Genomic DNA, 27,970 nt, shown 5'->3' on the forward strand with positions numbered 1-27,970 from the left:
AGTCACTCCCAGAGAATACCACAAGTTGTTCTTAAAGAGAAATCTTTGATGATGGCCTGTGTAACTACTAGTGAGTAAATAATAATAAACTATTATGGGTCGAAATTTTGCGTGAAGGCTCACATGCATAATAAGGGTTCCATAAAAGGGACAGCATTTTAATATATTTCAAGAAAGTAACCTAAGCCTCAAAACAAAGGTACGCGCACATATGTTTGCAGTAGACATAGCTAGAGCACCAAATATGACCATGAAGGGTCAAGAAGGATGGAAACAATGAGAAAAGATAATACCTATAATATCATTATAGAAGGGATTCGGAGGGTACTGGTAACTTGGGGAAGTTTATTGCAATACAAATTCCACATAAAACCAGCAGTCATAGCCATCGATAAATTAATGGTAAATTGCAGCTGCAATAGCGCAAATTTATTTGAAACGTTTATCAAAAGATGCGGAGAGTGCTGGAAATCTGGAGAGTGTTGTAGACACACATAGTAACTTGTTCAAAAACTGAGTGATTATAATAATCATAATTTCAGTGCAGTTTTGTTCATAAGCATTAATCCAGCGAATCCTTACTGCATTTATATAAAAGTGCTCACTAGGGCTATTTATTTAGTGTATTAGTTAGTATATATTTTATTTATACAAGTAATTTGGCTACACATCTTCAGGCATGTTTCATTTCTAACTGGGAATCAGTTGGATATCTATATCATGATAAGATAATATATTTTACTTACCTTCTTGAAACTGAATTCCAAATCCACCTTTCGTTGAGTGTGTCGTCGTATGAAGACAAATATAAACATGTTTACTATTTGAGATCAGAGCCATTGGCACTTTTGAAAGCGTCAAATTGGCTATGACGTTGGTGAGTGTGTTGTAACTGATCTCCAAGTGGCCTGATTTCCCCTCTTCCAATTCCAGGAACATAATCTGCAGACAGATTCGATACGAAGAAATTACAACCATTTATAAAAAAATAATAAATGTTTGATGTTATATCTCGGATTTTTTTTAGATGAGGATTCATTATTTTTTGTATTATTTGGATTGTTTGGACTATTGTTCTCACCTTGGTTATTTTTTCACAACGTAACCTCCGACTTTTTTTTCAGGTGTATCGTATCGAACACGGTAATCTTTTTGTTGAACTCGGGAATCTGCACTGAATTTCGAACAGGACCTTTTTTATCCACGTGCTCTCGTCCCGTCCACAATGATCGGATACTTAGGACCTCTATTCAGCCATGTCTGACGGAACAAGAGCATTCTACCTCCGTGAAGTAAATAAAGGAATGCGTTTGAAATTCCGTCTAAATTCCCGAGTTCGGTAGAAACATTTCCGAGTTCAACGATACACCTGAAGAAGGTCGGAGGTTCCATCGACCGAAACGTTGCGAAAATCACACTCAAGATGAAAACATTTGTCTGATAAATCCAGATAATACAGCCAAATCGTTATTTAAGTAGCTTAGATACTAATAATTTGATCTATTTTATTTACCCTTTTTCTTAAAGGTTAGACACTAGGTCACGCGTGAGTTTGATGAAAGTGTTTCGATGGAACGAATTGGAGTCGAACTTGGCACACACAGTTTTTCATTCCGTGTCGCTAATCACTTAGCCATCGTCATCCCACATATCTAGTTATCAGGTAATATGTATTATCAAATTAGATTTATCTGTGTTTAAGACCAAAATTATTAGTTTGTTAATGTTAGTATTTATCGGTAGAAGCTCTTTAATAACACTTTTGTTTATCGTCTGCTTTTAAATATAACGGATGTTGCTAATAACTAACTATATTGGAACAAGGAAATAAGCAATGAGTAAAGAAATATCACGTGGTGTTCATTTTATGCTTTTATTAGTTGTGTTTTACAGGACTCTGATACGTTCCTTTTTCATCAAGGAAGAATTCTTATAAAGGGAAATAACTTATATCTATTATAACGATAAAAGTTCTTAAATTCGATTTTTTTCGGGTGATTATATTCTGTACACGTAATACATATTGAATTCAACGATTGCAATAGCAGTCCAAATGATACAGATAAATTGAAAATATTATCATTCGAATGAAATGTATTGAATACTTACTTCTATCGTAATTACTGGAGCTGTAACAGCCTCGATATGCCAACATTGGACATTGTTGGCTAAGAGTACTGGGTAAAGAGGGGAGAGAAGAGTCTTTACGTTGTTGTCTGCTTGTAAATGGATTGTTCGTGGTCCAAGTCCTTTGATATCTGTAGAGAAAACAATGTATGATCTTGAAAACTTTAATGTTTCTGAAATAAACAGGGCAACTTAGTTGCTACGTGTATGACACAAGGACAACATTTATTACATTTCGTTATATTTCCAGTTTATTATCCAATTTATTTTCATTAGTTGAAATAATAAATTGCTTTTTTGTGGAAACAATGGTTTTTATGATTAGAAATGGAAGTAAACGTAGGTGTTAAATCTGAAGTCGGAAGCTGGGAGTATGCAGCTTTTGAAGGAGTTGTTGTGTAAGTGTTAGAGTCGGACTTTCTACCTTCAGGATCAAAAGTTGGATCTTTTCAGTTGAAAAATGGCTGCTTGAATAAAGTAAGAGAGACGTTCCAAAAGTAATGCATCCTATTTTTAACTAAAAAAGTTGAAGAGTTACGAAGATGGGAGTGGTACCATTAAAACGGGCGACCTTCTGTGTTCTATTTTCTACATAGTCACCACCATTCTCAATGCACTTGCACTTTTTTGCCAGCGATAGGTTGGTGGCTATGTATGGGCGTCTGGAACGAGCTTTGTCACTCACAGCTCTGTCGCCACTCTAAAATCGACGAGTTCATCTGCTAACTCTGCTTACATCAACTGGATCGACTCCGTACGCATTCAACAGACGCCGATGAATGTTGACCGGTCCGATTTTTTCTGTGTGGAGTTTAATGACGCATTTTTACTTATGACACACATCTATAGTAATTGTCTGTATTTTTAATATGAGGTGTTTTCATTTATTGAGATTGTCGGACTGATTTCCTCATCTTGGTTGTTATATTCACAACATTTCGGCCGTTTTGCCTTCCAGCCTTCATCAGGTGTTTTGTATCGAACTGGGAACCATGTGGCCGAGTGGTCCTAGACGTTGTATCAAAGTTTACAGTTACCCAAAGGTGCTGAGTTCAATCCTGAACGAAAGCAATGAAAAGTAACATTCAAAACAGAGAATCAGCAACTATGTCCCAGAGCCTAGCTGGTTTCCGAACACGGTACCCCCGTAATAATAATAAAGGGTTGGGTTCGAGACTCCTAACAAACGGTTCTCGAGTTCGATACAAAACACCTGATGAAGGTCGGGGGTCAAAACGGCCGAAACGTTGTGACTATAACAACCAAGATGAGGAAGTCAATCCGACAATCTCAATAAATGACACACATCTATGATAGTGTTTTCTTAGAGTCTCACACCGTCGATATCTAACATAGAGAGAAAAACTTTCAGATCATGAGTGCATAAGTTCAATCATCATAACAATGCAATTTGCAATCCTCTCTGATCCAATTAGGCAGAATGAAAAAAATAGTACACATTACTTTTGGAACGCATGCCGTAGAACACAAGACGTTTTTATTACAAGGTTTGGTTATTAAATGCCTATCAGATAGTTGGATGAACGGTTTGTTAGAAAAGTGTGCGGGTCATAATCTTACCGTTTGTCCATTCAACTTGAAAACCAGATGATGTGATGCTATGATCGGAATAGAGGCGGATCATGATGAAATTGTTTTGACTGTATATCGTCACGTCTTTGTGTTTTCCTGTGAGTCGGCGGATTAAAACACTATCCTTCAGTGTCGATGCACCAGAAAATACTTCCAGATAATCTGCATTCTCTTCGATATCAATCGAATCAAACTAGATGAAAAAAAGTAAAAAGTACAAATATATATATATATATATATGATAAAAATGGAGGTGGAAAGACCTAAAAACTCGACGACGTTTCGTCCGTTTAATGCGGGCTTTTTCAAAAGTAAAAATGTAAAATGTGTTCCGTCGAGAAGATTAATTAAGAGTATATATCGAGGGAGGCGGGGGGAAGTATAGCATACATATTTACATTGGTATATACAATATGTGCTTAAAAAAATAACCGGTGTCTAAATTATTTTCATGGATAATTATTTTACATACGTGCAGAGAAATTAAAAAAGAATCCTTTCCATTTGTTTGATTACATTGGGAGAGTTGGAGATGAGGGCGGGTTCCAACAAACGACGTGTAGATATATTGTGTATGCTTGTTAGAATTGTTGCATTTTCAAAATCAAACGAACGAAGCCTTTCATAAAATCTGTGTCTTCATGTTTGTAGTTTCGGGCAATCATATTAGTTGCTATTTCGGGGTAAAATCTTGCTGCAAATTTTAGTCCGAAACTCAAGACTTCCATTTCAGCGTTCGATAATGATCGATCTGTACGATTTTGGATGAGTTCAGGTCGTCCAATGGAGCACCACTTATTATTAGTGATTAGGTTGGATAATTTATTATTCATTTTTTATGTGTAAAAATAAAGGGTTTGATCCGTCGTTTGATGTTAGATATAGTGTTCCTAAAATAAGAGTGATTTGCGTGTAGATTATCCACCAGTGAATTAGCCATGGTTTTTAAGTAAGTGGCTTTGTTCTTTGGGATTAGAAACGAATTGCTCGACGTGTGGGGAAAATATGATGAGAGTTGTAGGGATTTATTAGTACTCTTGGGTATAACTTTCTCGTCAATGCATTTCAATAAAAAGTTTCTCCTGTTCGTGTTGGAGTGGGCTGCGATTAGTGTGCTAGTATATATTTTCGCAGCTTTTTCTTATAGAAATGGCTCTAAGACTGACGGTATGAATAAAATAGGATACAAAATCCAAGGATATGATAAAAACAGAGGTGGAAAGACTCGACGACGTTTCGCCCGTTTGTTGCGGGCTTTTTTCAAGAGTCAAAATGTAAAATGCTCAATAACGATTAATTATAAGTATATATAGAGAAAGGCAGCGTGTACAGTCTCTTTTGATGATATATATATATATATATATATATATATATATATATATATATATATATATATATATAGTATTATATCATCAAAAGGGACGGTATTTACATATTAATAACCGTTTGTTTCTGAATAACGAAACATATCTGATATCTTAACATGCACGATGGGGCTGTTTTGCATGAAATAAATATTTGCATCTTAGAATGTAACTACATTGTCATTCTTTTATATATGCTCTGTTGTTATATTTAACATATATTGAGCTTCTAAGCAAAAAGGATTTGTATACGCAAAGAGTAAAATATGATTGAAAAAACATATTCTACCAAAACAACATATATATGTGCGCGTGCGAGAGAGAGAGAGAGAGAGAGAGAGAGAGAGAGAGAGAGAGAGAAAGAGAGAGAGAGTTTATGTTGCCATTTTACATTATAATTTTTTGAAAAATATTCGAGATAAAGGGCGAGAACAAAGTTTATACACATAAAAACATCATAAAAAAAACAAGTGAAACATGCATGGTCTCCCGTGAGTGCACAGTGAACGAGGCATAAAAAAATGACTAAGTTCAGCACTTGCCCCTTCCCCGATTCAATCCCAAAAGTCCCCTGGGGACGTCAAATCATGGTGAAAATGAACAAACGGTGCAGTTTTCGGCCTTAACATGTGTAAATTTGAGTTCTGCACCACGCAAAAAAAAAAAAAAAAAGAAACGACTGTCCATCATTTGCCCCCTTTCCATTTAGCCCTAAAAGTCCCCAGTTCAGCACCATGTAAAACTGCTAAACAGACATACACAGAACATTTTGGACAAATATGGTACAACAGTCCCACAAATGGAGTGCTTTTATTAGCCGTAATAGAGCCCCTAGGACACACCCAAAAGTTATCGCGAAGTATAGACAAATAAAATCATATAGAAATGAGTCAGTTACAACTTTTCAGAAAGTTCCATAAAAATCCAAGGCATCAATTTTTTTAATAAACACAAAAGTGTCAATTTTAGCCATCTTAACCCAAAAAGCACCTCTAGAGGAGCAACCGGAATTTTCCCAGAAAATTCGTTCTCTTACTATTTTATTCAAATCATAATGTTTGTGCAAAATTTCCAAATATTCCAAGGCGTAGTTATTAAGAAAAGTGCAGACGGGCAAACGGACGAACAGACGAACGGACGAACAGACGAATGGACAAGGGTGAATTTACAGGTCCACCTCCTTTTGTCGGGGACTAATAAAATATATTCTAATAAAACTAAGTTTACAAGAGAGAAAAAATATATAAGTCACGCAAGATTTTAATTGGACTCTCAAAAGGGAGAGTTGTAGCAAAGCAGAGTAAAATTTTTATATTAAAATAAAAGTAATTTAAATTTCCCATCTGCTTTATAAACATCAGATGCGTTTTAGTTAGTAACTTAAACCAACCGTTGTATTATAAATGATAATCAATACACGTGTAGAGTTTAAGGTCAATAGAAAACATTTACGATCATTAAAGTTGGTTGATTATATATATATATATATATATATATATATATATATATATATAAGAAAATATTCATTTTTACCTACAGAAACAAGTGTTCCATGCTTACGCAATCATTAGTGTAAGATAACAATTCTTGCTGATCTTGAGATTCGAACCAGGCCAACTTTTGCTCCACTTGCCTCTATCTCAGGACCACCATACAATTTCGACGGGAATGAAGGAAATTAAGAACTATTAAACGCCGAATTCGGACGAGTACAATAGGTAATTTAGAAGTCCTGAACGTTGCATAGACGCTAGTTGATTGCCTTAGTTATAATTCCATGCCTACACATTAGAGATTCCCGGATACCAGAAAGCCTTCTACTCCAATAGTTTCTTCCCCAGAACTGCTAGACTTGAGAATTCACTTCCGGGTTCCTGTTTCCCCGACTGTACTGACATGCAGAAATTCAAGCGCAACAGTCATCTTGCTGCTAAACTCCCTACATAGTGTCCCTGTAATTATCCACCAGATAATAGTCCCCTACATAAAAGTGACACTGTTCCTTGTTTGGGGTGAAAATACAATTTAAAAAATATGCGACCATAAAGGCAAATTTCACATAGCACAATTAATGTTATTACCTTCCCAACAAGCATTCCTTTGTTAAATTCTGATTAATCGTCGATGAGATTTTGAACATAAAATTGCAAAAAGGAGGTGTGTATATATATATATATATATATATATATATATATATATATATATATATATATATATATATATATGTGTGTGTGTGTGTGTGTGTGTGTGTGTGGATATATTTATAGTGGTAGCCAATCTGAATATTGAAATGCTCATATCTTTGATTCTATGGAACGAAACTACATGAAAATTTGTAGACCTTTTTTAAGATTATAATACTATTCTATAGTTAAAATTTTATGCCAATTGGTAAAAAAAAAACTTATATTTTCAAACCAATAAAATATGTTTCAATTATATATACACACACATTCAATACCTAAAGAGAGAGAGAGAGAGAGAGAGAGAGGGGGGGAAGAGACGGTGGCGATGGAGAAGAAAAAAGGAAGAAATAGAGAAATACAAGTAAATAAATATAACGTGAAAATTAATTACGAATAAAAATGATAATGATTTAACATTGTAGCACCAAACGAATCTCTCTAGTTGCATTAAAATATCATTTTAGTCATATAAAAAGCTAATTTATCCCAACCATAAAAACGTGTTTCCCATGTGCACTTACTATAAGTTTAACGTGAGTTCCAAGCTGTACTTCAATAGTCCAAAGGCAGTCAGTGTTGCTGGTGTATTGCTCCGCAGAGCCAAAAAGCCGACCACTATCTTGTCGAAAAAAATACCGACATTTTTCATCTGTAAAAAAAGAAGTAAAAGCGAATCATTTACTCTGTTCGGTATGACCTCAAAATACATCAGAAAGGGGAGTTGAGGCAGCCCTTTAGTTGCCATTACTTCAATGTACTCTCTAATCCGGAGTATTTGTACCCACCTTAAGTCTGATTTTTAAATTAAATTGAATATTTCCTAGACACAACAGTAAACTATCTCGGACACTCTTGGGTGAGGTATTCGTGTCTACCTTATCCCACTGCTCCTTAAAGCAATATTTTTCTTTCTTTATTGTGCCTATTCTATTTCCCAATTCTGTCAACTATAGAAACTTTCCTTCATTCGTCCTAATTTTAGATTTCATCTTATTTTTTATATTTAACTGACTTTTCACCTCATTTAGATACTTTAATCTGAACTCATCGGATGACCCGACTGGTATATTTTTCTACGATGCATTTATAGTTTTAATCGATATAGTCTAAGTAAAATTAAGAAATACATAGAAACACTAAATCTACAATTTTGGGGGGAAAAAAACAAATTAATAAACTTGAGAACTGAAGTAGCTGTGATCAAACAATATTTTAATTAATATGTGGATATTTAAAAAAAAATACATAGGAGTCACCACTTATCAAGGCCAAGATGTCACTCGAGGATAAGGGTTAAAGAGTGTACAGTAGTCAATGGGACAATATCATAGTAATCGTTAGTAGTGAAAATTTGGTAAATTGGATTACTTAAAGGGAGCGGCTCATCAAGAACTTGTTTACATTGGACTTGAAGACGACCATATTGTAGTCAGCTGGAAAGCAGGAAAACAGAAGACAGTTCGACAGGTGTGTAGTTCATGGACTCTATGTTTAGGTCCAGGCACAGATAAAGAGTGGAGGAAACTATTGATAGTGTTTTCAGCCAGACGAATGTTTAAGATGCAGATATTGCTGCAATCCTATAAAAACTGAAACTTTGAAAAAAAAAAAATGATATTAATAAGGCATTCATTGTTTAGTCAGTAATTTTCTTACTTGTCTTAATGGTTCCCATGAACTGGCTAAACGGTAACCCAATCGATGCTCCCTTAGGGTCATCGAATTCCGCCTATATAAACTCAAACACATTCTCATCCAATGTGTTTTCATCCATTTCCTAATTACCCTTTCATCTTGCACTATGATTTCATTGAATTGCAACAGGACCTACAGAAAACTGTTGGAGATAGCACTCCTTTTTTCCAGTTACCCCAGTTAGCTGACGACATTGTGCCACAATCTCCAGCAGGCAGTTCTCAGACAAAAGCCATTCCTTCCGCTACGAAAAGAGCCATGTTTTTAGCAGCTAGCGTGCAACATTGGTACCTAATGTTTACTGAGGTAACTTCCCGCGAAAGTACATATTCGTAATAGCCCATTGTTCTGTATAAGTTACTATTTTCTATTGTACATCATTCTGTATTACTTATCATTGTTAAATTAATATATACTGTTGGTTTTCTTTCTATCAAGGAGCTGTTGCCATCAATATAGCTCAATCCACTACAGCAAGTCTCTTGAACCGGAATTGCTTAAATCCAGTGGTAGCATAAGTCCAGGACGACTGGGAACAAGCAAATAAGACTGGAATTGTCTTCTTCTAGATTAGTTATACTGCCGCCTTTTCATACCAACTTGGGTTCGCTTTATGATTATTCTGGCAACCTAGGGGCAGCTTCTACCGTAATCGAAGCCTTCTTTATCGGAATGAGTTATGTTTCGGCTCAATGTTAACAGGTGCTTCTTCCCACTGCTTCCGCTTTCAGGAAGAGAGGTCTGTTGCCGATCATCTGATATACTGCTACCGGGAAGTGGCCACAGGTTTGTACTCGGTTATTTTATGCACAACTAAATTGTAGCCCTGAAAGAGTTCCTTGCTTTTTGATCTAGCCTTTGTGCCACGTCTTGCAGCGGATGTTAGTAAATTCTCAACCAAGGATTTAAAGTCAAGTTTACTCTCTACTATTGAAACGTAAACACCGCATACTGAGAATACAGTCCACGTTTCTAACTGTTACACGAACAAATGTTTTAGGGTAAAAAATGGTCGTCAATTCTAGTAACCTGATTAGCTTCAGTTCAGTCGCACCGTCACAGCATTTCACCCATAATCTTGTTTTACAAGTACTTTCATTGAATGTACTCGATTTTTTTTTTACATTTTCACCCCAAACAAGGCACAGTGGCACATTTGATGTAGGTGGCTACTATCTGAGGTATAGTTTGCTAGAATACTAATGTAGGGAGTTGAGCAGCATGGTGTCTGTTTACTGTTTACATTACACTGGAACTTCTGCATGTCAGTATGGAAAGCAGGAGATCGGAAGGGGATTCCAAAGTCTAGCAGTCCTATGGAAGAATCTATTAGAGTAGAAGGCCTTCTGGCATCTGGGTATCTCTACCGTGTATGGGTGGAATTTTGCTGCTTGTCGGGTTTGTCAGGGGTATTTACGTAAAGGGAACACAAGGGCTTGTAGTTCGTCGGAGCATCTACTACAGGGTGACTGAAAAAAAAACCTAAATGGAGGCCATCTAGAACATATGCTGTAGAACAGAGAAAAAAAGGCCAAAGACCCTAGTGTTTTGATGTGAGGTTTTGAATATAATAAACTAGTTATGACCAAATTTTCATTTCATTCGAACAAAACACTAAGAAACGGGGCCTAATTAGAGTTTTCTGGTGTCACCCTGTATTAAAATACTCGCAAAACAGACAGAGGGATGAAACATTTTGTCGATGGGACAGCGGTTGAAGTCTAACTGACAGTGCGGGACCTATTAGGTTGGCGACTCTTTTTTGGATCCCGTCTAAGAGTGAGAGATTAGTAGCAGATGCACCAGCCCAAATGTGTCAACAATACTCCATATATCAACGAATGGTGGCCTTGTAGAGATACAGAATACTTTCAGGCGTAAGTAACTTTCTAGCACGGTAGAGAGAGCCCCCACTTCTTTGCAGCAGCTTTGGCAATGCCCTCGATGTATCCGTTCCACCTATTGGTTGATAAGGTTTCTTGTAATTATTAAAGTTGGCAGCATTAAATATGATCATCAATTTTTGTTCCTATTACACTACAGACTGTACTATATTTGTACCCTACGCAACGTAAATAGCCCTGCCGCACTCAACTAACAGAAAAATCTAGCCCCTTTACTGTAAGGGTTCCTATATGCCGGAAAATTTTGTGCTCTAATAGATTCTTTCTTCTAACTGCAGCTTTTGGAATTCCCTTCCTACTCTCTGTTTCTCTGACTTTACATAAATACATTAATGTAAATGTAATATGAACAAACATCTTACTGCATAAGTAACTACTCATGCTTTCATTATTACTCTGGTCCCTATCGCAGTAGCCCATTATGCTTTGGGGGTAATAAAGGTTCTTAAATCGTAAAAGTTTAGAAAGAACTTTCATAAAATATTTGTGAAACAAATATATCGTAGATTTATGAATAAACATTTCTTTTTGGTAAGAACTGTAGCAATATTTTAACATTCTTATGAGGATATGATTACAAAAAAACTGAAGGTTTTATTTATCGACAGGGTGATAAGAACTGAACAGTCAGATTGGAACCATGTTCCGTTATCAACCAATCAGAAACCGGAATCACTTCATAAAATATACCGCGTTCAGAATGCCTGCACGTAACGTTTTGTCTCCACACGGGAAGGAACTCTTCTCTTCATTTGTAAGCTTCTACAATTGAAGACTTCTTTCGGATCGACTATCTACCGGAAACTCTTGCGTCTGCAAGCTTTACAATTCAAAGCTTCTTTGGATTGATACGGCCATTTTGTTTGCAACAACATTTGTCTTCTCTTCTAAGAGAGATCAATTGACAAAAAACTACCTCAGGATTTATGATCTCAACTCAAACACAATGGCTACCAGTAGAAAACTCAATCGCACCAACCCACATAAGAAGGGAAGAGACAACAAAAATGGATTCAAAACGCCAAGGAGGACACCAGGGACTTACCAATCCAACACATTTTAAAATATGTCTCGGATACCTCCAGACTCAAGTCCCGAAAGCCCAACTACAACTCAAAAATCAATCATTTCGACCCAGTCGAGATATGAAAGAGAAATGGAGAAACCATACTCCCAAAGAAGGGCGCATCATTGACGACCCAACTTTGCGCCTCCCAGGTTTTGCTACAAATAGTAGGAAGTAGTGGGTATTTGTAAACTAGATCAGAACAAGACACTGTAGGATTGCAGTAAACAAACACAGGTGGAGACAAATAGTTCCCAATCTGTCCAAAGTGCAAGGGAGGCCCACCAGGACATAGACAACCTGATCTTATAATCTCCAGTCACCTGACTGGAAGGAGTTTACGACAGCCCATTTACCTGAAAACAATTTCTCAGACTGGCTAAAAAGTAGTGGCATAGAGGTTTAACACATGCGATACTACTACTTGTCTTAAACAAAAATAGCCCACATCTCAAGAAGGCTATTTATCGTTAAACAAGTGATACGTACCACAGTATTGTTCGTCTGATCCATCACCACAATCATTTTGATCATCGCACACCCAATCCGTATGCAGACACTTTCCGTTTGCGCACCGAAAATAACCTACAAGAAAAAATAAAACGCAACAAAACATTAAAAAAAAAGCGTTAGAAAATGAAAAAATAGGGGTAAAATATTTCAAGCATCAGCTACGATTTTTTTAAAATCCATACTAACTGTACCGATCCGGTGTTGCTCGGGATTCACAAAAAGCATATAACATAAATAATTCTTACTTTAAGAATAAGAGTAATTTAGTTTATGTTTCATTTAAGGTGACTATTAAAGAATTAGTTCATTAGAAAACTTCCTGATCATATTGACTATGCATTTATTAAATTGCAGCAAAGTGCCTTCGTCTGTTGTAAAGTACGTTGCTTTTGTTTCAACAACGTGCTATACCAATAACAGGCAGGTGGTGGTGACTAATTGGTTTGCAACACGAACTGATAGTCTAGTATGCTAATTTCGAGTTTAGTTCGTTTCACCGAAACACTCTCAATGCCAACAATAATCATCTGATTCATTGGTGCTCACCATCACTACCGTCACCACCACGAACAACAACAACAACGACGACGACGACGACGACGACAAATGAAAGTTGGGTAGCTATAATCAAACTTTGATTATAGCTACCCAACTAATAAGAGTCATTTAGCTTATGTCTCATTTAAGGTGACAAATGAAAGTTGGATAGCTATAATCAAAGTTGGATCTCTCAGCTTAAATGCTATCTAGTTCCAACTTTTATAACATCGCCTACTTTATACATTAGAAGATACAAGTTGTTATAACTATATAGTATCTGTAGATACAAAAAAATAATTATTTATAATTTATCATTATTTCACCCTTTTAAGAAATAAGTTTTAAAAGTTAAGCAATATATAGGAAATAAAAAAATCGGTCAGCTGGCCTTGTTGCAAGATGGCGACTTCCTGTCGCTCGATCACTATAGATCGTCTGAATTAACGTTGAGCTTTATTAATATTAAAATTTTCCTTCATTCTGTTGAAGTTGACGGTGCACTAGGAGTTAAGTTCCTTGCTAATGGATTCTAAAATGGCTTCATGACAGGGTTCGAATCCTTCGATTAACGGCAATTGTCACTGCCTGCACTGATGGTTGCGAAAGCATGAACCAATAGTGCCTGTAGGTATAAAAAGTAATTATTTATAATAATTTCGCCTTTTGAAGAATAAATTCTTAAAAGTTGAGCACTGCCTGGGAAATAAAAAAGTCGGTCAGCAGACCTTCTGTCGCTCGATCACTATAGATTGTTCGAATCAACATTAAGCTTTATTAATGCTAAAATTTCCCTTCATTGTGTCGGTTGACGATGGATGAGGAGTTAAGTTCCTTGCTAATGGGGTCTAAGGTGGCTTCGTGGCGACCAGCGGCAATCGTCACTTCCTGCACCGATGTTTGCGAAAGCATAAAACACTAGTGTCTGTAAGTATAAAATAATTATATATATATATATATATATATATATATATATATAAATAATATATTTATATTTATATATATATAAATTATAAATAATATATATGCGTGTGTGTGTGTATGTGTGTGTGCGCGCGCGTGTGTGTACGTGTGTGTAAACAGTTTGCTAAAAATTCACCAAAACAATGAAAACACTTAAACATACCCGAGAGACACGCAGGTGCTTGACAAGCTACAGCAGCCAAACTTTTACAAGGTTTGAATGTGAATTCATCATTGTGACTAATAGCAACACATTGACCTTTAGAGTTATCAGGTTGGTTCAAACCCCAGAGGCCATAAAATCCGGAATCTGCGCGTCCACTGATGTGTACACCTACAATTCAAAATACATTGGTAAAAAAAAAAAAAAAAAAAGGGAATGATCATCTGTTTAAATTTTTTTCCATCTGGCTTATAAAAAAATCTACAGTATAAATACGAGCAAAAACAAGAACTTTCAAATCATATTCCAAAATAAAGAATATACAAAAGTATTAAAATTGTTTACAGCTGTTTTAGGGCAAATTATAAAATGAAGCAAAATTTCATGCGAAGTTAACTTACCTGTCCACGACCATTTCTTTCGACTTAACGATGTGATTGTTTGCTTAATGAACTCTTGCTCCACTTCATCGACCGGATTTATAAGTTCGGCTCCGTTTCTTGATAAAGAAATAATCGATACAAGTTTACAGGAACATTTCAAGAAAGAAAACATTAATAAAAACATTTCAGAAAACATTAATAAAAACATTTCAGAAAACATTAATAAAAACATTTCAGAAAACATTAATAAAAACATTTCAGAAAACATTAATAAAAACATATAAGAAAATATCAACAAAAACGCATGCGAAAAAAATCACTTATTTTACTGATTAGTACATTTACTGCTTATAAATATACTTTGCTTGTTTTCATTTAAAACAATTAAAAATATTTTGACTGTGTTTGATCGATAGTTTATTGCATTTACATTAGAATTACTTATATTTTTGATGAATTCGGTTATTAGTACTGATTTTTTGAGAATGGCTAGAGAAATATTCGGAAGGAAATAAAAACACTGAATTGGAAATTTTCGTTATTACACCGGTAGAAAGGATGCTCGTTAGAGCACTCGAAAAACTCATATAATAAAATATTAAAGAGTTCCAAGTTGATTTTAGTTTTATACAATGGAAAGTTCTGTTTTATGAATGTGTTTGTTGTTGTTTCTATTAATCTGTTATCATGTTTATGTACCACGTTTTATGTATGTACTGTTTAATGTAGGAAAGTCAGCAAGTTCATTTAGCTCCACACACGTTGCCTAAGTCCATAACAGATATATTTCTCTTCGTCTCACCCTACATTTTACTCACTCTCCACCCACTCTCTTTATACACATCTCTCTATTTATCGATCTCCATCTCTACTTCTATTTATCTATCTATCTATCTATCTATCTATCTATCTATCTATCTATCTATCTATCGATTCCTCTAATCCTATATTTTGCGCATTCTCCACCCCCCTCTCTCTATCTTTTTATCTATCTTTACCTATATTCTAGCTATTCATCTACTATCTCTCTCTTTCTCTCTCTCTCTTTCTCTCTCTCTATCTATCTCTATTTCCTTCATATCGATATATCTACCTATCTCTAACTTTCTCGTTTTTTTTTTTTTTTTTTTTTTTTTGAGGGGGTGCTTTTATAAAACTAATTTGCCCTTCAAATTTGACCTCTTTTTCGATTATTTTACTTAAAATATGTGTTTGATTAAAATTATTAAAGTAAATATTGATATTGTGTACTATTTTAAAATTCAATAAATATATTTTTTTTGTTTTTAATACTTGCGGGTTTTTCTTAATAATCGATATTTTCTTAAAAATCGTTTTACTTTTCATTTTTCATTTTTTTAGTTTTTATAAAGATTCGATTGAGAAAATCTATTCCATCGTCGCAACATTGCAAATTTTACAAGTATTTTCATGAAATATACTCTAATGAACTCATTGTAATTGTGCCTCCTCGACGTACACATCCCGACTAACCTGACAAACATCAACATCCCACACCTTCGCTTCAGAGGTCTCTAGATACCGGTAAGATATTTACTCTAATATTTTCTCCCCTCGAACTGCTTGACTTTGGGATTCTCTCTCGGTTTTCTGTTTTTCTGATTTTAGTGACATGCAATAATTTAAATGTAATGTAAACAAACATCTTGCTGCTCAACGTCTTACACAGTGTTCTGTAGATATAGTCCAAAAGAGTAGCCCCATTCGTTATTTGGGGTGGAAAAGAGTAAAAAAAAATGTCATTGGTCATATCAGCGATGGTTAGCGTGTCCACAGGAAATTCAACTGCGATATTCCAATAGTTTCCAAACGTAGTCGAAGATTTAACTGATAATAAAAAGATATGTTAAATGTCAATCGAACGTTTTCTTGTGTCATTCATTTGGATAATTTGTTGCCAGCAATTTTGCACCTTCTCGCATCAGATTATTTAATTATTTCTTAAAACAATACTCTACATTTCGTAACAAGATCCGTATCACTTTGAACAGATGTTTTTGCTATAATCATGCGAGAAGACAGTTAACGCCAAAACGTAATGATTTTGTACGGAAATCTGATATTCTATAAAAATAAAATACTTCTCTAAGATTGGATGAGGTTGTTAATTAGTATTTTACATTATATCTAAATAAAGATGTGATTAGCTCATTTGACACCGGCAATTCTAAGATGTTTGTTGTTTGTTTTTGTTTTTTATTTTACGGCATATCAACTCTTTTCAGGTTATTTAATGCCGAATCTAGTGATTTTGAAGAAAATTTCTTTAAAAGAATATATATATATATATATATATATATATATATATATATATATATATATATTAAGTTGGTTTCTATTTAACCCATAGTTGGGGTCCTAACATGTATTACAACTCCGGGTCAGAGTGGACCTGGGAGCAATGGCAATTAAAGGATATCTCCACACTCCCCAAAGCCCGCAAGCTGGGGCCTCACCATCGGATATAGTTTAAGGTCATATCCAGTACTGGCAATTATAAGAAAATATATACGTATGTATATATATATATATATATATATATATATATATATATATATATGTTCATGCATATGTATGTATATTTACATATGTATATTTATATGTGTATATATATATGTGTGTATGTATACATCTGTGCATCTAACTACATGTATACACATATACATATACATATATACACACAAGCATACACATATATATGCACGCAGACATACACATACAAGAACACACACGTGTGTGTGTGTGTGTGCGCGCGCGCGTGTGAAATTAATTTTATACTAGAAATACCCAGCGTTTCCTGGTATTTAACATAACATAACGTTAAATTTCTTAAAAAAATGAAAAAACAAAAATGAAACTGTGATATGGCCATGCAATTATTATGTTTTTCTAAAAAGTTCACTTCCTGTAAGTAAAAAAAAAAAAATGCTCAAGCTAAGATCGAAACCGAAACCTAAAAAAAGTAAGACAACCATTAGGCCAGCTTGACACTATCCTTAAAAAAACTTTTAAAACCTACTTATTTTTAATATAATACAAACAGATAATAAACAAATAATAAACAGGTAAAAATCCAATCATTCCCACGGTGCAATTTTTCAATTTTGACAACTTAGCAGCCCTATCCTCCAAATGAAAACTGATCAAAAAGTTTTCCACATATCTGAATACTCTATATATACAATTCGATTCTGTAGATAAAAAATCGTTGAGTATATAGGTTGAGAAGTGTCCTCACCCCCTCCACACACACACACACACATATATATATATATATATATATATATATATATATATATATATATAAAGCAGTAGCATCCGTGTGTGTGTGTGTGTGTGTATGTGTATGTGTATGAGTACTCTCTTACATCCCAAACCACTATACCGATCATGACAAAATCTGCCATGATGATGCTCTCAAACTAAGGAATAGTGCACATAATTTTTCAAGGTTAAGGTCAAAGGTCAAGGTCATTGCATATATATATATATATATATATATATATATATATATATATATATATATATATATATATCTCCTACAGCCCACACCACTGAACTGGTCATGAAAAAACCTGACATGATAATGGTCTCTGACCTAGAAATGGTGAATACTACCTTTAAAGGTCAAAGTCAAATGCTAAAGTCAGGATTTTTCTGTACTCTTGGGTATCCGCAAAGGTATCTTTGCTAGTATATATATATATATATATATATATATATATATATATATATATATATATATATATATATAAGAGTTTCCACATAAAATTTCTACAGCCATTCCACGTTGCTATTTTGCAACTTAAGTTCGAATAGTGTTTAGGACGAATATATATATATATATATATATATATATATATATGGGGTGGGCTCCTACATGGTGCTTTGGACAGTGGTTTGCTTAACTTTATTTTTGGTGTTAATATATTGTGGATATAGGCATATATATAAATACAAACACATACATGCATATAAACTCAGATACAGCTATATCTGTATACATACGTTCACCCATGCATACATACATACATATATATATATATATATATATATATATATATATATACAGACACTAACACCCAGATGCACGCTACACATACATGTGCACATAGATATAGATATACAAATATATATTCATGTATATACACATGACCCATGAGGACATACATCCATACACGCACACATAGAAACATATACATAAACACACATAAGGATATATGCATAGACCCAATCATACCCGCACATACACATACATATAGATATCAAGATACATGTACGGATAACACTTGTCTCAATATATATATATATATATATATATATATATATATATATATATATATTGAGACAATAATATATATATGTCTCAATATATATATCTCAATATATATATCTCAATATATATATATATATATATATATATATATATATATATATATATATATATATATATATATATATATTGATATATATTGAGACTAGTGTTATTAAAAACACGGAACTCTTTTTTACTTTCTCAAATCTCTGAATTTTTTTTTTCTTTTTTTGCTTTTTTCTCAAAATTGTTTAAATTCGATCCATAAGTTTCTTCAGCGAGCGCTTTCGATAGGAATACTTTCATCATTCTCAGGCATATTGCGTTATAAAAATTATGTTTTTAATTATATAGATATATAAAAAAAGATTTGTCACCGTCAGATTGTGGCATATTACGAGTTAGGTAGGCGGACAATTTTTTTTTATGTACATACATACATATTTAAAATTTAAAATTTACTACCCTAGGATTATTTCGACTGCACTCATAATTAACACTATTTACCTAAAGCTTCTTTGTCTTAATATGCAACGCTTCAAGTATTTTTAATCTATTCATATTATTTTCACTTTGTAAGAGCTTAGTGTTTTCAACCATGATTCTTCGGAATGCAGAATGATGGCAGCCATGTTTTCTCAGATGTTGTGATATTGAACTAGAGTCGGAGAGGTAGAGAGTTAGTCTTCTCGACAACGTATGTGTAGTATAGCCTATGTATGTAGTAGTATTAGAGATACATTCCTCTAATGGACAGTTAAATTGCTAAACTACATTTTTTTTCTAACAAGTTATTTTATGCGAAATGTTGTTTTCGATTACGAGGCTAGTCGTCTGCAGTTTTTATAACAGATAATTAATTTAATTTTTTTTTGTTATCATCTGGAACTACGTATCGGCGGATTATATTTTTTAGAATAGTTTCAGCAGTTGTTGGAGTTCTTGTGCAGCTGGTTACGATAATATATATAAATATGTTTAGAATTTTCTTGTAAGATATTATTAGTTTAATCCAAGTTGTTGACAGAAGAATTCCGTGCTTTTTAATTACACTTGTCTTAATGAGAACATGCTTCCTTAATATACCCAATTTAAACTGCACGACGCAGCCGCTCAAAATGAAACCAACACTTGGAATTTCAGAGTTAACTTAATCAAGCGGCAAATTGCCATTGCTCACAAAACTATCAACAAATATAACCCTGAAGTCGTCGATCTAGAAAACCAATTAAAAATATGATTACCGCTGATCAATTTACCTGTATCGAACACAGTCTCTCGGAAATCCTAAATCAATTTGAACTCACACACAGGACAACTTTACAAAAGAAACTTAATGCCCTATATTAAGATAATATATTACTCCCTCAACAAACGCAAAGTTATATTAATCTTTCCAACCAAGAACTAACTGAGCATCAAAAAGAATTTCTAGCACTCGGACCCAATTTTCATTTATTTAGCACTTACAACCACCAAAATAAAAAGGCCGAAATCGAACTTTTATATGAAAATCTTTTTACCTTAGAAAAAGAACAGAAAATCACTACACATCCAGGAATTAAAGATATACTTAAGGATGAGGCCATGAAAAATAGATTCCAAAAGTCTTATACTATTTTAACCGATAACTTAAAAAATGGTACAAATGAACTAAGAAACCATCCAAACTTAATTGTTTGAAAAGGAGATAAAACCAACATGTATACAGTACTTAATAAAATTGAATATTCTTGCAAACTTCAGTCCATTTTTGACGATCCTTGGAAATTTAAGAAAGTTAAAAAAAAAGCTCTGTTAATGATTTAAAAACTCAAGTAAATAAACTTATCACAACGAATAATGCTGTAATAGACAATCTAAAACTCCTCCTAATAATTGGAGATTGTAAACCCGGATAGTTATATGGCAATGTAAAAACCCATAAACCTATTTTCCCACTTCATTCCATAATCTCACAGGTGACAACCCCAATATATAATTTAACTACAAAAACCGATGAACTAATAACACCGTATTTAACTTGCCGATACAGCGTAAAATTCACAGAAAAACTTATGCAGATTCTTCAAGCCACTAAAATCAGCAATAAAATCACCGCCTCTCTATATATCGAAAATCTTTTTACAAATGTACCAGTAAATGAAACAATTTACATTATCATTGAAAAAATATATATAATAATCCAACCATTCCTTCACTTAAAATGAGTTCAACAATCCTAAAAAAAAAACTATTAATAATGTGCACAACTAAGGTTCCATTTTATGATCATCTGGGAAATATATACACACAGGTGGATGGCGTAGCTATGGGTTCCGTATTGGGACCAACGGTTAGTAACTTTCACATGGCCAATCTGGAAAACAAAATATTTAATTCAATAAAGAAACCTTCCATTAATGTTCGGTATGTTGGTGATATTAATTTTTGACAGCATAAAAGAAATAGAAGATTTAAAAGGTACGTTTCAAAATAATTCCGTCCTTAACTTCACATACGAACTAAGTGCTGATAATAAAATCTTGTTTTTTAGACATTTTCATTGATTCTAGTAGCGATGAATTTATCTCCTCCGTTTTTAAAAAGCTTACATCCGTTAATTCCTGCATTTAAAATTTTGAAAGTGAATATCCGTTCCATTATAAAACCGCTATAATAAAAAGATCTTATACATCGTGCGAAGGTGATTTCCTCAAACAAAAAATATTCTTTAACGAATTAAAAAAAAATATAAAACAGGTTTTAGCCAATAACCAATTCCCAAACTCTCTTGTAGATAAACAAATAAAACTATCAGCAACTTGAATCAAACTAATAATATCCAAGAAGAAAATTCTCAACCTGTTCATATATATTACCGTAACCAGCTACACAAGAACTCCAAAACTAAAGAAAGTATTCTAAAAAATATAATACGTCGATACGTAGTTCCCAATTATAACAAAAATAAATAAATAAATAAAATTCATTATCTATTATAAAAAAATTGCAGACGACTAACCTCGTAATCAAAAACAACATTTCGCATAAAAATAACTTGTTAGAAAAAAACAATGTAGTTTACTAATTTAACTGCCCATTAGGATAGTGTATCTCTAATACTACTAATTACATAGGCTATACTACAAACCCGTTGTCGCGACTCTAGTTCAATATCGCAACATTTAGGAAAACATGGCTGCCATCATTCTGAATCCCGAAGAATCATGGTTAAGAATGCTAAGGTCTTGAAAATCGAAAATAATATTAATAGATTAAAAATACTTGAAGCATTATATATTAAGGCAAAAAAGCCTCAGATAAATAGTTTTAATTACGAGTGCAGTCGAAATATACACACACAGGTGGGTGGCGTAGCTATGGGTTCCATACTGGGACCAACATTTAATAACTTTTATATGGCCAATCTGGAAAACAAAATAATTAATTCAATAGAGAAACTTTCCATTTATGTTCGGTATGTTGATGATATATTAATTCTTGCTGATAGCATTAAAGAAATAGAAGATTTAAAAGGTACGTTTCAAAATAATTCCGTCCTTAACTTCACATACGAACTAAGTGTTGCTAATAAAATCTCGTTTTTACACGTTCTCATTGATTCTAGTACCGATGAATTTATTACCTCAATTTTTTAAAAAAATCTGCATCCGTTAAATTCCTGCATTTGAACTATAAAACTGCTATAATAAAAAAAAAAATTATACATCGTGCGGAAGTGATTTCCTCAAACAAAAACATATTCTGTAACGAATTAAAAAATATAAAACAGCTTTTAGTTAATAACCAATTTCCAAACAAATAAAACTATCAACAACTTGAATCAAACTAATAGTATCAAACAAGAACATTATCAACCTATTTATATATATATTATAGTAACCAGCTACACAAGAACTTCAAAGCTGATGAAAGTATTCTAAAAAATAATCCGTCGATACGTAGTTCCCAACGATAACAACAACAAAAAAATAATCCGTCGATACGTAGTTCCCAACGATAACAAAAAAAAAAAAAAATTAAATTAAATTAAATTAATTCTCTGTTATAAAAAAACTACAGACGACTAGCCTCGTAATCAAAAACATTTCGAAGACAAATGACTTGTCAGAAAAAATACAATGTAGTTTACCAATTTAACTGCCCATTAGCAGAGTGTATCTCTACTACTACTAATACTACTACTACTACTACTACATATATAGGCTATACTACAAACACGTGGAGACTACCCTCCCCCCACCTCTAGTTTAATGACACAACATTTGGGAAAACATGGCTGTCATCATTCTGAATTCCGAAGAATCATTCTTGAAAACACTAAGGTCTTACAAAGCGAAAATAATATTAATAGATTTCAATACTTGAAGCGTTGTATATTAAGGCAAAATAATCGAAATATTCTAAAATGCTCAGAGTAGTAAATTTAAAATTTTAAATATGTATATATGTACATAAAAAATGTCCGCGCACCTAACTCGTAATTAGCCACCATGTGACCGTGATATATATATAAATCGATGTGATTGGTTTTTCCAAATCTCAGTACCATGTATATCAAATTTCAAGTCTGTAGACTTAAAATTGACAGAGTTATTACGTAGGAAAATGTACACACACAGACACACAGATACACAGATACACACACAATCAGACCGACACTTTCACTTTTATAGATATATAGACATATAATTAAAAACATCATTTTTATAACGCAATATGCCTGAGAATGATAAAAGTATTCCTATTGAAAGCGTGCGCTAAAGAAACTTATGGATCCAACATAATTTTGAGCAAAATAAATTTTGGAGCGAAAAATAATCGCTTATTTTCATGATATCACTCAAGTGATTTTTTGTGTGCCAGTGTGCATTCATCCTAAATAATATGGTGGGATCCTTCTACCGCTTCAGAAGATATCTCACTACTGATTCAATTCTCTATCTATATAAAAGCCAAGTACGTCCAAGGATGGAATACTGTTGCCATATCTGAGCAGGAGCTGCTAAAAACAGCCTATCCTGCCTTGACAGAGTTCAAAATAGACTTCGTGGCTTAGTGGGGGATGCCCTTTTCTCTACCCTGCAACCTCTCTCCCACAGAAGAGACGTTGCGAGCCTATCCTTGTTTTATCGTTATTTCCATGGCAGGTGCTCGTCTGAACTCCAATCTCTGGTCCCCCCTCGCCAATCTTTCACGAAAAACACCCGTCTAGCTGAATCCACTGTGAAAAATTTCCCCCACTCTATATCTGTGCCTAAATCAAAACGCGGATTCCATGAACAAAGCTTCTTTCTTAGAACTGCACGCCTGTGGAACTCTGTTCCGTCTGCCTGCTTCCCACCGTACTACAACTTGGATGTGTTCAAGTCCAACGTTAACAAGTTCCTGATGAATCGCCCCCTTAAGTAAACACTTCATCAAATCTCCACACTAACGTAATGTACTTGCAATAACCCTTATCCCTGAGTGGCTTCCGGGCCTTGATAAGTGGTGATCACTGTGTAAAAAAAAAAAATTAAAAAAAAAAGTTTGCATTTCTGCAATATTTTTCCGATGCTGGATTTTTTGGAGGTATTGAACATGGGAGTTTTTAAAAATTGAATGTTTAATAGTAATTTCAAAGCTGAATGAACAATTCTTCTATCTGGTTGTAAGGTCAAAGCTATTCTGCGGTAAAGCAAGAACTAAAGCTATATTATTTTGTGATCGAATGGCTACCAAAATCAATTTAATTAGAAAGGTTTTACCAGTTCCTCCTAGTGCGGTTTTTATTAGCAGTAATTTTTAAATAACTTTTTATTTTCACTGTAAGTAATTTAAGTGACTAAAATAGGATTTATCCAGGTTTTGCAATACCTTATTCACTGTAAGTAATTTAGGTGACTAAAATAGGATTGTTTCATGTTTTGACAATGCCTTGCTCACAGTAAGTATAGCAGATGACTAAAATAGAATTTACCCATGTTTTGACAATGTCTTAATCACTATAAATAATTTAGGTGACTAAAATAGGATTTATTAATGTTTTGACAATGTCTTAATCACTGTAAATACTTTAGGTGACTAAAATAGGATTTATTTATGTTTTGACAATGTCTTAATCGCTGTAAATAATTTAGGTGACTAAAATAGGATTTATTCATGTTTTGACAATGTCTTAATCACTGTAAATAATTTAGGTGACTAAAATAGGATTTATTCATGTTTTGACAATACCTTATTTACTGTAATTTAAGAGACTAAAATAGGATGAGGGATTAGAGAGGAATAGATAGAGAGAAAGATAGAGAGATCGAGATGGAAAAAGAAAAAGAGAGAGGGAAAGAGAGAAAAAGTGTGAAATACAGAGAAATAGAGAGATAGAGGAATTGAGAGAGAGACAGAGAGGGAGAGAAGAGAGAGAGTTAGAGACATAAAGGAAGAGAGACAGAGGAAGAGAGAAAGAGAGAGAAAGAGGAAGAGGGGCACAGATATAGAGGGAGTGAGAGAGAAAGAGAGAGAGAGAAAGGGGCTCAAAGAGAGATGGAGAGGGTGATAGAAAGAGAAAGATAGAGAGTTAGGGAGGTATAGAGAAGGATAGATTGATGGAAAGAGAGAAAGAGAAACAGAGAGCGAACTACACTTCACTGTTTTTCTCCTCGATTAGTAGAGGAGAAATCCTTCTGGACTGAGGCAATGTTAATTTTTGTTCCTATCAAGAGTATCGCCTTTACGGAAGCTGGATTTTCCACACATTAAAAACCGACCTTGTGTCTAAGTCTGTCCTCGTGGGGAGGCAAGTAAATAGGAACAGAGTGTGAAGGTAAAAAAGCCTTTTTACGTATGTGACTAACAGTCAAAATTAAATTCGATATTTTTCGAGAAATATGATTATTATTATTATTATTATTATTATTATTATTATTATTATTATTATTTGTATAGAAAATATATGAAAATAAACCATAGTAGTGCAAAGCAAAATAGTACAACAATCGCTAAGAAAAAATAACGAAAAATAAAACGAATTTTTTTCGCAATTAATACGATTAATACGATTTTTAAAAAATCGCCATGAATATGGCTGGAGAGTGAGAAAATAAAAAATAAAATGAAAAATAAGCTGGGGAAAAATTACATGGAAATTAAATTAAGTCCTAAGAGATTTTCTTTTTGCTTGCAAAGAGAAGGTCTTAAGGACTTAATAAAAATAGTTTCTAGAATTTTAAGATGAAAGGTGAGTGCGACTCGTAAACATGTCAGCACTGAAATTTATGGCACACGCATGGTTATTTATAAGGTGCTCGCAAATCGAAGAACGATACGTATTACTCAGAACATCGGAAGGTGAAAAATTTGCGTAACGAATCTGGTACGTGTTGTTTAAAACGAAAATCCAATCTTTGCGAGTCCGCCCAACGTAGTACGCGCTGCAACTACATTTGAATGAATAGATAAATAATAGAATTATTATGGCGGGGAGAAAATTATTAAGTCCTTTAGACCTTCTCTTTGATAGCAAAAAGAAAATCTTTTAGGACTTAATTTAACTTTTACCTATTTCTTTTCCCGGTTAATTTTTCGTTTTTTTTTTTTGTTTTGTTTTTTTCTCTCACCCGCCATATTCATGAGTATTATTTTTTAATCGTATTTTTCTCGATTTAGGTCTGTTGAACGAGGAACAAAACCTGGTTAGTTTCATGTTTTTTATTTTTTTAATCATTATGTTAATTCGTCTGTATTTAGCCATAATTAAATTTTATACCCCCCCCTCAAATTTTCACATGTGTGTGTGTGTGTATGTGTGTGTGTTGTGTGCGTGCGTGCATGTATAATAGGCTCTTTTCACCTTTCGTTATTAAGATGTCTGACTTTGATGACAAATATCCGTGGGTTTTATTCCTGTAGTGGTCGATTTTTTACTCTGACTGAAAAGTTGAAGGACGCTATAATTTAAATCTATGAATTTCTTAAAAGGATAAACTTTGGAACATTGTGTTGTTATATTTGCACTTTAATAGATAATCATTTTCTGCCTAAAATTTGTGACGTAAAAAAGTGTTGACAATAATCATTGGGATTTCATCCATGATCACGAGATCTTACCGGATGCAGAATTCATTTGCTTCTTCCCACGTAACTTGTTCCGACCAAATTAAATAGCAATTTCCGAATTTGGCGAACCAGCCTGAAACAAATCAAAAGTGATCCAAGTTTACAAGTGTGAAAATTTATTAAAATACGAAACAATGATTTATTTATTATTTTTTCATTTACAGTTGAACATGATGCAGCAATAGAAATCAGGCGGCTTTAATTTGATGTAAACAGTGAAGCCAGTCAAACAATGGAAGATTTTTTTTTCTAAAAAATTTATACAAAAAATATAACCGTAGTTTGCCATACAGTAACAAACTTTACCCTATTTCCTAAATTGATCATTCTTATTTTCAGTTGTTTTCTTTTCCTATTTGATAATATGTCTCTCTTTTTACCTAAAGAATGTATTTTTTTTAAATTTAGTGTGGCCATCAAGAATTGTTTGAAGTTTATGGGATTGTCATATTCATAAAATACTGCAAACATGTATGTTTTATTCTCCTTTTTTGTAATGATATGATAGTTGCGGAGATCATTAGCAGCTTTTATTAGAAAATAATGGCCAATTATTAATTGTCGAATTTTTATCTCTTCTGTTTTTAGTACATTGCATAAGTCGGGTTGTGTAATAATTCTATTTTCTGTTTCTAGTTTTGTTATATTTTCATATAGTAATTCTATTTCTGCATTTTTGTTTTGATAGGTGAATCTATTGGAAAGGTGCCAATTAGATCCAAAATTAAGAATTTCCTTTTATGTTCATTGTTATAAAACTTTATTTGTTATATAAATGAATAATAACAAATATATGACTGTCGCTATATTTTAATATATCAACCATCCAATCGACCTTATAATTACACGATGATTAAGTCTCAATATATATATATATATATATATATATATATATATATATATATATATATATATATATATATCCAAACACGTCTGATTGAACACGACAGAGTTATTCTTTTTTCCGATTTTTAAATTTTCTTTTTGGATATCTTTTCAATTCGCCAAGTGGTCTTTTTTTTTTCAGCTGCATGTTGTAT

The 27,970-nt window shown here is 33.4% G+C and overlaps 1 protein-coding gene across 1 annotated transcript in view; it reads right to left on the reverse strand.

The window, feature by feature from the left end:
* Positions 1 to 27,970, reverse strand: part of LOC145296308 (CUB and sushi domain-containing protein 2-like) — a 120,592-nt gene that overhangs the window by 80,377 nt on the left and 12,245 nt on the right. The window contains exons 3-10 of the mRNA XM_080142508.1: positions 26,922 to 27,003; positions 14,513 to 14,610; positions 14,112 to 14,282; positions 12,425 to 12,520; positions 7,792 to 7,919; positions 3,709 to 3,913; positions 2,110 to 2,258; positions 747 to 942 (exon numbers count right to left, since the gene is read on the reverse strand). Coding sequence (XP_079998634.1) covers positions 747 to 942; positions 2,110 to 2,258; positions 3,709 to 3,913; positions 7,792 to 7,919; positions 12,425 to 12,520; positions 14,112 to 14,282; positions 14,513 to 14,610; positions 26,922 to 27,003 — 1,125 coding nt within the window. The remainder of the gene's footprint in view (positions 1 to 746; positions 943 to 2,109; positions 2,259 to 3,708; positions 3,914 to 7,791; positions 7,920 to 12,424; positions 12,521 to 14,111; positions 14,283 to 14,512; positions 14,611 to 26,921; positions 27,004 to 27,970) is intronic.

Source organism: Euprymna scolopes, chromosome 16 (genome assembly GCF_053919585.1).
Source record: "Euprymna scolopes isolate OS-2025 chromosome 16, ASM5391958v1, whole genome shotgun sequence".
Lineage (NCBI taxonomy): Eukaryota > Metazoa > Mollusca > Cephalopoda > Sepiida > Sepiolidae > Euprymna > Euprymna scolopes.